General features: G+C 38.7%; 1 protein-coding gene across 3 annotated transcripts in view; it reads left to right on the forward strand.

Annotated features, from left to right (window-relative positions):
* The window catches only part of NR5A2 (nuclear receptor subfamily 5 group A member 2), a 151,411-nt gene extending 140,984 nt beyond the window's left edge, over positions 1-10,427 (forward strand). For all 3 annotated transcript variants that reach the window (XM_033197043.1, XM_033197044.1, XM_033197046.1), the window contains one exon: positions 6,976-10,427. In XM_033197043.1, coding sequence (XP_033052934.1) covers positions 6,976-7,223 — 248 coding nt within the window. In that variant the 3' untranslated portion in view covers positions 7,224-10,427. The remainder of the gene's footprint in view (positions 1-6,975) is intronic.
* The last annotated feature ends 2,246 nt before the right edge of the window (positions 10,428-12,673 follow it).

Raw genomic sequence — 12,673 nt, forward strand, 5'->3', positions numbered from 1 at the left:
TTCATTAATACCTATAACACCTTCTAGGATAGAATCCTTCACAATTTAGCTTCTCCTGAATCCCACTCCTAGGCCAGTTGTTTTCTACACATTCTTACTAACTCCTGGGATTTCACCCATCACCCATCAGTTGTACACTGATAAGTCCCAAATCTATACCCCAACTCCAGCCTTTCTCTTGAAGTCTGGACCTTTATGTCTGGCCATTTCCTGGACATCTTCACCCAATATTCCATGTGCTCCTTAAATTCAACATGGCCATACCAAGACTCCTTAACTATTGCTTCTCGAATTTGCTGCTCCTCTTGCCTTGGTGATGGCCACCACCTTCCTCCCTTAACAGACACCTGGAAGCCATCCAGGACCCTCACTCATTCTCTCTGTCTCTCCTACTTTTTATTAACCCAAGGCCAACAAAGCCTGTTACATCAACTATCTTGATGCCTTTCAAGTCCCTCCCCACCTCCTTGGCTGCCATATCTCTCTTCTGTGTTCCTGCAGCAGCCTCCTGGCTGTCTCCCTCCATGAGCCCGCTCTCCCCTCACCCTCCTGCACACACTAGTCCCTTCTACACACTTCTGGCAGAATGCTTTTTTTTAAATCACAAAGCTGACCATTTCCCTGTTTCCTAAAACCATTCAGCGTTTTTGCCTTGCTTTCACAACAAAATCCAGACCATCTGACATGCAATGGTCTTCACAGTCTTAAACCTTATGGCCCATCTTCATCTGGCCCACCTAGTCCTTCGCCACAAAGGCTGAGCTGTTTAACTGTACCAAAGACCTCTCTGTTCTTTCCTTCTCTAGGAAAGAGAGATATAGGCCACTGTCTGCTAGGATATGCGTTCTCTTCCATGTGTTGCTCAGCTCATTCTAACTCATCTTTCAAAACTCCTCAGGTGTCACCTCCCCCAGAGACCCCTCTTTTCTCTTGAACTCTGTGTTAGCCGCCCATCCTGTGAGGGCACTGCTATCTGTATCACATTAATTGAGCTACTGTATACAGAGACTATGCCTTTATTTCCATATCTCCAGCACCCAGACCAGAGCTGTAAGACTGACTGACAGACTGAATGAATGAATGAATGAATGTGTATACATTGTGTATACACGAAGATATAAAATAATAAATAAAGCATGTTAAGAATGTTTTGTAAACTACAAAGCACCAATCAGTTGTGAGGGCTTGTTATTTCTGTGTACATACATAGTATATACACTTTATATCCACTTTTTTTTTTTTTAAGAGACAGGGTCTCACTCTGTTGCCCAGGCTGGAGTGCAGTGGCACAGTTATAGCCTACTGCAACCTTGAGCTCCTGGCTCAAGTGATGCTCCTACTTCAGCCTCTCAAGTAGCTGAGACTACAGGCAAACACCACCATGTCCAGCCAACTTTTTATTTCTAATTTTTGGGGAGACAGGAGTCTTGCTGTGGTGCCTAGGCTGGTCTAGAACTCCTGGGCTGAAGCGATCCTCCATTTTTGTAGATAGCTCCTGCCAAGGGCTGCATTTTCTTATTAATTTGCCCATGAAAGCATAAAATTGTATGTTCTAGTTGGTAAAAATAACTCTTGGGTTAGTGTGTGTGTGTGTGTGTGTGTGTGTGTGTGTGTGTACACACCTATATTATTCTAAGGGACTTATGGGAATGAATTTAAAACCTTGAGTTTTGGATTTTGCTGGAAACTGGAGATAGAACCTAAGTTTAGGTGTCAGCACCAAAATTATCCTGCCCTCCCCTCCCCAATCCCTAAACAGCCCTGATTTCTTTTTAAACGTGAACTTTGTTCTTATGAAAAGAACTAACATGTTCTCCAACTTCCAGAAGTTCTTACAAAATTAGTTATACAGATTACCCAAATTTGGCCCTTTAAAAAATAATTTTGAACGTTAGCTCCTTACAGAAAATCTATTTTCTTTCTCCTTTTCTAGAGGAAAGGCCCTTCTGAGGGCAAATCGTGCAGCAGTTTATAGATTGTCATCTCTCTAAAGACCTCAAAGAAAATAAGTATTTTCTATGTGCAAAATGGTACCTCTTTTTCCACCTTTATGTCCTTTAAAAGATTAGATAAGCCAGCTCGCACCTGTAATTAATCCAAGATATTCCCAGTTACTGGGACCAGGAGTAGCTGAGGCCGAAGGATCACTCGAGCCCAGGAGTTCAAGGCTACAGTGAGTTATGATGTCACCACTGCATTCCTGCCTGGGTGGCAGAACGAGACTCTGTCCCTATTTATAAAAAAAAAATCAGACAATAATATTAGTAATTAAAAAAAATTAAAATCTTTACAAAGACAAAAAAGACTAAGGAATTTTTTTCCCACTTGTGAAAAATTAACAAATATAATTAGTGTGTTGTTGGCAAAAGCCAACACACTCCATGTGAGCCTCACAGCCCCCAGCCCCCTGGCTCAGCAGAGGACCCATTTCTGAAAAAGTGCGTTGAATGACAAGGTTTATAGACTGCACCATTATGGCAGCTACCAGGGAGGCAGAGATGAGTATCGTCCTCTTCAGAGAGCCTGAATGTTGTGTATGACTGAAAAGTCAGCACTGTAATATATTCAAGAAGACCTAAGGGTTTACTTTCCAATAAGGATGGAAAAAAATCTGAGCACCCCACTGTGAGCTTATCGTAATGCTGCTTCATATAAAAAGTTGGTAATTAGTCCCTGAGTGAATAAAGTAGAATAGATGATAAGAGATTGATACTAAGAGGAGAAGCACAAAATGCTCTTGCCAGTCATCAAAATTTAAAGGCTATAGAGAAAGGGTTGGGGATGCCTCTATCTGTTTACATACTATTTCCAACTCAGAATTTGTAATGATAGGGTTTATTAACTGGCGTTTTTAAATTGTATGAAAATGAAGCTTGTATAAATTTCAAAGGAACACACGGAGTGCCAAATGCAGGAGCCTTTGCAATCCAGCCTAAAATGCCACAGAAAAACTGATGGGAATTTTGATCTCATATCAATCTCTTTTCCTCCAGCTTGGGGGTCTTTTGCTAAAATCCAGATGCGGGACATGCTATTTAATATGAGAACCAAACAGCAAATTTCAAAAACATATATTTCTGGGAACTCCAGAACGTGTAATCATTTGTCTAGATTTTGTTTTTTTCATATAATTTAATATCAATTCACTTGTATATTTCTGTTGTTAGAGACCCCTGATGAGTTCAGATTCCCAAGCTGCAGCTACTATTCATTACTTAATATGGAATAGGGCTTGATTTTTATTGGAGGGACGTTACAGAGAAAATGGAAATCAGGACGATTTCAGTGTTTACATCTGGGCCATAGCTTTGCATTAAACATGCTTCCCCTTTCCATCCCCAAGTCCTGAGAATTTAAATTTCTATTTTAATGGGATTCATGTTTTAATTTTTATGAAAAGCCATGCATTTTCATCAAAACTAATTCCATGAGTACTGAGGAAACACACTTAAGTTTCTAAACTCTTCCTAAAAAGTAAATATGAGTGAACCACATAAACGAGTGAAAATTCTAGGTCTTTTGGGAGGTGGTATCATTTGTATTTTGGCACTTAATATTTTCCATTGCTTTTAGGTCCTTGTGAACTGTCTGTGAACTACCTCGATTATAGTGGAAAATCCAGGGTCTACCTGTCTGTCAGGTCCAGTCCACAGCGTCGCAGGGACCGATTCCAATCCAAATGAGAACATAGGCAGGTTTCCCTTACCACAAAACTGACCAGTGAAAATCCTCATTTGCAAAACACGTAAATTAGAACTTGATTATTCAGATCACAAAAGGATTCATCAGAGAACTTTTTGAATAGAAAACACGATTACAAGTAAAGTATGGTATTTTATTTCAGGGAGAGATCCATTACATATACGCCAAATTTTTGAAAATTAGTTTCTAGTTAGAAAAATAAAGGAAATTGGCTTGTGAAATAATTTAACAGGTAAATTCACAATTGTATCAATCTTGGACAAATACAACAAGAATGTGAAGCAAAGAGTTACTGGTATATTCCCTGAGGATGGCTGGACTAAAGCATATCCCTTATCCCCAGGAGCTTACAGTCTGCATAGGGAAATGGATGATTAAATAGACAGAAGCCAGCACCGAGGCAGGCAGCAGAGCAATGATCCTGGAACAGCATGGTCAGTAAATGAGAGGAATTCAATCAGAACTTCTTCAGGATCATTGCCACGTGCATAGATGTAAAAACAAAATGACATTCAGCAAGTAAGAATCTTTGGGACAATTAGCAGCATACATTTTATTATTTCATGATAACATTCATCAAAATAGCTTAATGGGATAATTAATTCAGGCATGTGGATTCAATTCTGATAAGCTTTAGCAAAAAATAGTATATTTAGCCCAAGTATGAGAAACCTATATATTTTCCTGCCAGAAGGAAAATTGCATGTATTTCCAAACTTTTGAGGGAAAAGGGTGTTAGTATGAACCAGTATTCACAGAAATTAACCATCAAGGCTGGACGCAGTAGCTCACGCCTGTAATCCCAGCACTTTGGGAGGCCAAGGTGGGTGGATCACTGGAAGTCAGGAGTTTGAGACCACCCTAGTCAACATGGTGAAACTGGTCTCTACTAAAAATACAAAAATCAACTGGGCATGGTGGCACAAGTCTGTAATCCCAGCTACTCGGGAGGCTGAGGCAGGAGAATTGCTTGAACCCAGGAGGTGGAGGTTACAGTGAGCTGAGATGTACCACTGTACTACAGCCTAGGCAACAGAGCAAGACTTTGTCTCAACAAAAAAAAAGAAAAGAAAGAAAAAAAGAAAGAAATTAACCATCAAATGCTGAGCTGAAGACTCTAAATTATCATTCTTTAATAGTAAATGGAGAAACCAAAACTTATGATCTAGTCTTTGTTTTATGTTTGTTGGTAGTTTCCTTGCCTTTTTTTTCCTTAACAGAGCAGCATAGTTTATCACAGAATATTAAAACTACTTCTCAAAAAATGCTTTTATCAAAAAAGGAAAGTTTCATGCAAATTTCGAAAAAAAGGCTATTCTTCATTTTCTTACATTTTATATTAATTCTATGCAAATTTCCACATCCTCTCTATTAATCTCTGTGACTGCTAATGGCTTTGCTTGCTGGTGAGAGTATTTTTCACTATAGCGTAAAATAATATTCCATTTCAAATTGTTTTAATAATCATGTTTTAATCACTATAATGCAAGACAAATGTAGATTTTTCTTTTATGTACCAAGGTACAACATATTGAAGGTATTTCTGATTGTTTATATTATGTAATTTTGAACCAAGTATGACTCTGGATACACAGTCGTATTTACAAATATTTTTAAGTAACTTAAAATCATTTTTAAAATATATTAAATAAGACAGGTGGAAAATGCTTTACTAACTGTAAAGTGCCACATGTGTAAAATGTCCAGAGCACACCAATGTGGTTGCCAATTTAAAAGCCACCAGAAGACACAGAGCTCCTTATCTGTAGTATTTATCTGTCTGTAAAACTCATTAATGAATAATCAAATATGTTTGAGTCTCCCATCTCGCTTTGAAAGAGATGTGGTACCAACTCTCGACATAGCTATTTCAGTACTAATTCCTCACTGTTTTTAATTTGGGTCAGAGACTTGGGGATTGAAAGGGGAAGCATGTTTAAAGCAAAGCTATGGCCCAAATGTAAACACTGAAATCGTCCTGAACACACTTCAACAGCGAATGTATGACAGCCTAGTGTAAAGCCATTTAGAAATAACAAGATGGACATGTACACATATGTAGGTTAAGTTCAACAGCATATAATGCCAAAAACAGTATAGTGGGTATGAGTTGCTTTAACTGAGTTTAATACCTTTATCCTTTTAGTCATAGTACTGTGTGGTTTTCTTCTGAATCTCTTTCTTACTTATTTTTATCCAATTAGAAAATAAAATTAATAACAGGGTGGCTGCATCTGTTTACTTAGTGAGCATGGATGTATGTAAACACACACATGTATTTGTCTATTTTTTCCAGAGGCTTCTATGTACACATCGTATAAAAGTCATACTGTTAACATAAATCAACCCCAGAAGAGAAATTCCAGCATACCATTTTCCCTTGCCTATTGTCTGTGTGTGTGTTTGTATGTCAGTCTGTCTTTTTATTCTGGCTTTCTCTCTTATTCAGTATTTATAAGGACCTTTAGGGCAGATGTCTAAAAACAACTGCATAGTCATCAGGAGTTAGGCAGAATGAAATGCCTTCGCTCATCTTCTCTACATGAGTGACTAGAAGAAAAAAAGAAACACAAAGTATCAGACTTTAGAAACCACATGCAGGTTAAAGGGCACCGACCATCCTGGCTTGTGTTCTGCCTAAAGGACAAGGCTTTCATTTGATAAAGATCATTAGTCACCAAGATATATATTTTAGAGAGTTCCCAGTAGCGAATATTCCGTTGGCAGTCACTGGAGTGTACCAGATGGTTCATTAGCATAGGCTAGACAAGTCAAAGACTTTCAGAATCATTTAGAAAATGTCAAACAGAAACAAGAATCCTGTCACTTTTTATTAGAATTAACTACATCATACCCTGGACACAGATTTCACCTTGGGTCAGAAAAATTAATACAGAATTATATGAATTGTGTAATATACTGGGTTAAGATAGGTCTTTCTCCAGGGACTCATTTGCTGGCAATATATTAAGATCCCTCTACTTTAGGAATCCTCAAACCTTTCCTTTTGTAAGATATGAAAAGAGTTGACCTTGCTCAAAATCCATTGGTGTCTAATTGATTTGAGGTATATGCAGAATTTCAACAAGACATTCTTCTAAAGCTCTTTTGTGATCCTTTTCCCAGGAAGCTTGGTGAGTGGGGTTATTCAGCAGCACGTAAAGTATGCTTTATGTCAAAAGGAAAATACATCCATTAATTGAAGACACTACTTTAGTAAACAGGAATTAAAATGCTATTGAAATGTTGCTTTTTTTTTTTTTTTTAATGCAGATGTCAAAAACCTTGAAAACTTCCAGCTGGTAGAAGGTGTCCAGGAGCAAGTCAATGCCGCCCTGCTGGACTACACAATGTGTAACTACCCGCAGCAGACAGAGAAATTTGGACAGCTACTTCTTCGACTACCCGAAATCCGGGCCATCAGCATGCAGGCTGAAGAATACCTCTATTACAAGCACCTGAACGGGGATGTGCCCTATAATAACCTTCTCATTGAAATGTTGCATGCAAAAAGAGCATAAGTTACAACCCCTAGGAGCTCTGCTTTCAAAACAAAAAGAGATTGGGGGAGTGGGGAGAGGGAAGAAGAACAGGAAGAAAAAAAGTACTCTGAACTGCTCCAAGCAACACTAATTAAAAACTTGCTTTAAAGATATTGAATTTAAAAAGGCATAATAATCAAATACTTAATAGCAAATAAATGATGTATCAGGGTATTTGTATTGCAAACTGTGAATCAAAGGCTTCACATCCCCAGAGGATTCCATAGAAAAGACATTGTAATGGAGTGGATTGAACTCACAGATGGATACCAACACCGTCAGAATAAAAACGGACAGAACAATTCTTGTATATTTAAACTGACCTCCGCTGTGAAGAAATTTAGGAACTAATCTTATTAATTAGGCTGATACAGCGGGGGATTTGAGCTTACAGGATTCCTCCATGGTAAAGCTGAACTGAAACAATTCTCAAGAATGCATCAACTGTACCTACAATAGCCCCTCCCTCTTCCTTTGATGGCCCCAGCACCTCTGCCCTGTGGTCACCGAATCTGTACTAAGGACCTATGTTCAGCCACACCCAGTAGTAGCTCCACCAAATCATGAACAGTCTAATTTTGAGTGTCTGTGTCTTAGACCTGCAAACAGCTAATAGGAAATTCTATTAATATGTTAGCTTGCCATTTTAAATATGTTCTGAGGTTTGTTTTGTCACGTGTTCATGATGTGAAGAAAATGCAGGCAGTATCTCTCTTCTATCTTATATAAATGTTAATTAATATTAAGGGAAATGACTACAAACTTTCAAAGCAAATGCTCCATAGCTAAAGTAACTTAGACCTTATTTCTGCTACTGTTGCTGAAATGTGGCTTTGGCGTTGTTGGATTTCATAAAAAATTTCTGGCAGGAAGTCTTGTTAGGATACGTCAGTCTTTTTCATCATCCAAGTTTGTAGTTCATTTAAAAATAAAACATTAAACATATTTTGCTAGGATGTCAAATAGTCACAGTTCTAAGTCTTTGGAAACAAAATTGACACATGTTAATCTATGCAGAGAAAGGAAAGGATGAGGTGATGTATTGACTCAAGGTTCATTCTTGCCGCAATTGAACATCCTCAAAACTTGGGATGGAAATGGTGATTTTTACACGTGGCCTGGAAAGATATTAAAGTAATTCAAATCTTCTCCAAAGGGGAAAGGAAGAGAGTGATACTGACCTTTCTAAGTCATAGACCAAAGTCTGCTGTAGAACAAATATCAGAGGACAAAGAATCGCAAATTCTTCAAATGACTATTATCAGTATTATTAACATGCGATGCCACAGGTATGAAAGTCTTGCCTTATTTCACAATTTTAAAAGGTAGCTGTGCAGATGTGGATCAACATTTGTTTAAAATAAAGTATTAATACTTTAAAGTCAAATAAGATACAGTGTTTACATTCTTTAGGTCCTGAGGGGCAGGGGGATCTGTGATATAACAAAATAGCAAAAGCAGTTATTTCCTTAATGTTATTTTTCTGATTGGTAATTATTTTTAACAGTACTTAATTATTCTATGTCGTGAGACACTAAAATCAAAAACGGGAATCTCATTTAGACTTTAATTTTTTTGAGATTATCGGCGGCACAATCACTTGTAGAAACTGTAAAAAATAAAAGTATCTCCTAGTCCCTTAATTTTTTCATAAATGTTTCTGGCTTTTGAATAGTGTATTTATATTGTATATCATAGTTTCAACTGTAGACAATTATGATGCTAATTTATTGTTCCTTGGTTTCAACTTTGTATAAGATATAGCCAAGACTGAAGAAACCAAATACATGTGTTTACTGTAGCATGTCTTCAAGTTAGTGGAACTTAGTTCAGGGACATAGAAGAGTCTTAATGAATTAAAATCATTCACTTCATTAAATGTCTGTAAATCTTCATCATTCCTACTGTAGTTTATTTAATATCTATTGTAAATTATATGACTTGTAGCTTCCTCTGGTTTTCAAGTAAACTTAACAAGGTGGAGTCTTACCTGGTTTTCCTTTCCAAGCATTGTAAGTTGTATACCAAGGATATTAGTTATTACTTCTGTGCGTACAAAGAGGATTATTTTATTACTTTTATTAATCACCTCTAATACTCATCCACATGAAGGGTACACATTAGGTAAGCTGGGCATTGGCTCATGCATAGTCTCAGTCACCCGTGTCATCTTCATGGCTCAAAGGACAATGCAAAATCACCGATCAGAGCGCATATCCAAAGCATTACAGAGAACAGCAGCATCATTGCCCTCTCCAGCTGAAAAACAAGTTGGCTAGAAGATACATGGAGAGGAATGGTGTTGTCAACAGTTAATGAAACGGTCCTATCATGCATATGTACTGTGGGTGGAGACAATTATAAGATTTGACTATTTGGAGGGTCTTTAACATTGCCAAAAAACCAAATATGTTGATTTTTATTTTATTTTATTTTGTATTTTAAGAGGCAAGATCTTGATCTCATATGCTGGCCAGGCTGGCCTCGAACTCCTGGACTCAAGCATTCCTCCCACTTTCAACCTCCCCAGTAGCTGGGACTAGGGGTGCACGCCAGCACGCCTGGCTACATTGACTCTTAAAGTCTATGTTCTCTTATTTTAAAGATACAGTACTCCCCACTGAAAATCAAACCTAAAAAATGTCACTTATTGGTATGTTGTTAACCTGGTAGATTAAATCACGAGAACGATTAGAAAGATGGGCAACACAGCGGGTTACATCCACACTGCTGATCACACCAACGACAGGAGCTGGTAAGCAAGAAAGCATCACAGCCAGCGTCTGTTCACCCAAGGTTGACAAGTGAAGTTTCTCTAGTGTTGATTGTTAGCCGATTTGTAACCTGACATTTACTTAGCAACTGCCTTATCAATTACAGGATTTACCGGTAACAGCAGACTCAAATATAAAGGTTGTTGGCTTAACTTGGTTTATTATAGTTGCTCTATGTTTGTAAACAGACAATCCGTAATGTCTGATTATTTGTATCACAGATCTGCAGCTGCCTTGGACTTGAATCCATGCAGTGTTTAGAGTGTGAAGTCGGTTACTTGTTGATGTTTTCTTACTGTATCAATCAAATACATATTGTCATGTCAGTTCTTGCCAGGAATTTCTCAACAAAATGGAATTTTTTTTCAGTATTTCAATAAATATTGATATGCCCAGCCTGATAATTTTTTAAAGTTTTTATGTTGTCCTCATTCTATTGGATACTAAAGCTTCTTTTTTTTTGAGACGGAGTCTTGCTCTGTTGCCCAGGCTGGAGTGCATCGTCGCAATCTCGGCTCACTGCAAGCTCCCCCTCCCCGGTTCACGCCATTCTCCTGCCTCAGCCTCCCGAGTAGCTGGGACTATAGGCGCCCGCCACTACGCCTGGCTAATTTTTTGTATTCTTTAGTAGAGACAGGGTTTCACTGTGTTAGCCAGAATGGTCTCGATCTCCTGACCTCGTAATCCGCCCGCCTCAGCCTCCTAAAGTGCTGGGATTACAGGCGTTAGCCACCGCGCCCAGCCAACTAAGGCTTCTAAGTAAGAGACTTGACTGGGAGTGAAATCAAAAGAATCCCACAGGAATAGATACTTTTCCCTCTAGATATCTTCTAGAGTGGTTGACTGTCCTTCCGTGGATACCTGAAGCTTTAAATTCAATCTGCACATCATCTCTACACATGAAACAAAGTATTTTATATTGTTATAATCAATGAGCAGAAAAATCTTAATAGCCTCTCACTTTTTTGTAGAGCTTATGGTGCCCTGATAACTTTCCCAAGTGCTTTATTAATTCACTGGGTCTTCAGAACAGATCCAGGAGGTATTATTCTCATCTTAAAGCCCCCTGCACAAAACTATTCGAAACACTAGTCAGAGGAGGAGGGAGAATTTGAACCTAGGCAGTTTGACTCCAGAATCAACACTCTTAAACACTATACCATTCTGTCTCTAGACCAGGAGGACACTTCAGATTTGCTTTAAAAGGCAAAGATAGGCCGGGCGCAATGGCTCACGTCAGCAATCCCAGCACTTTGGGAGGCTGAGGCAGGCGGATCACCTGAGGTCAGGAGTTCAAGACCAGCCTGACCAACATGGAGAAATCCCGTCTCTCCTCAAAATACAAAATTAGCTGGGCGTGGTGGCACATGCCTGTAGTTTCAGTTATTCAGGAGGCTGAGGCAGGAGAATCGCTAGAACCAGGAACGCAGAGGTTGTGGTGAGCTGAGATTGCGCCATTGCACTCCAGCCTGGGCAGTAAGAGCGAAACTCCGTCAAAAAAAAAAAAAAAGAGGCAAAGATATTGGAGAAAATCAGACATTAGGTCACCTCAAAGTATATAGATATCTATCAATAACCCAAACATAAAAGCGTTTATACTTTATGGATGTTAATCCTAAAAAGTAAGATGCCCATGTTCTAGAAATTAGCCTCCTTCAGTACCATTGTGGCTTTGCAGATGTTTAAGGCAACGAAATAACTACGAAATCCATTTTCAAAATTAATAAAACCTCTATTACAAAATAGCATAAGAGCCACAAAACACTTAACAATGTTTAGGAAACATTATGGTCCAGCCTCCCACTTCACACTCCACCCTTCCCATCCCTACCCTGGCCAAGATAAGCAGGAAGTGCTCATTCTTTCCCAAGCAGATGCCAATTTTTCTTAGGATCCTACAAAAAGATACCATGGAGTCCAACCCAAAATACTTCACTTAGAGTCTAGTGAGTATGAAACTTAAACTTACTATTATTTTTATTTTCGCCCAGGCTGGAGTGCAGTGGCACCATCTCAGTTCAACAACCTCTGCCTCCAGAGCTCAAGCAATTCTCCTACCTCCACCTCCCAAGTAGCTGGAACCATAGGCATGCGCCACCATACTCAGCTAATTTTTTATTTTTTTGTAGAGATGAGATCTTCTTATATTGCCCAGGTTGGTCTCGAACTCCTGGGCTCAAGTGATCCTTCCGCCTTGGCCTCCCAAAGTGCTGGGATGACATGCCTGAGCCACTGTCCCCGGCCAAAACTAAGATTTTTAAGCAACTAAATAGCAGCCTACAAAATACATCCCCCTTTTCAACCTCTAACTAGAAAGAACTTTTTAAATGATTCTTGCTGACATTCCATGAAATATGAAAATATATATTCATATTTAAATGAACTATAATTACCATACAGGAGAGTATAGAATTTGATAAATATTTACATATGTATACACCCAGGTGACCATCACACAGTGTCAAGCAAGATAAGGCATATGGATTTTTTTAAATGTTTTTATAAGCAGTTATATACTTTAAAAAAAAAAATTGGTGGAGAGAGCGTTTCTCCAAAGCCCAACCTGGCAATTGGCAGGGCTCTTTCTGATGAGTGCAGAGGCCTCCCTTCCACTCACTGCGATGCTAAATCCATCAGCATGAGGCAGCCTCTAAG

This window comes from Trachypithecus francoisi, unplaced genomic scaffold, assembly GCF_009764315.1.
Source record: "Trachypithecus francoisi isolate TF-2019V2 unplaced genomic scaffold, Tfra_2.0 Lachesis_group5, whole genome shotgun sequence".
Classification (NCBI taxonomy): Eukaryota; Metazoa; Chordata; class Mammalia; order Primates; family Cercopithecidae; genus Trachypithecus; species Trachypithecus francoisi.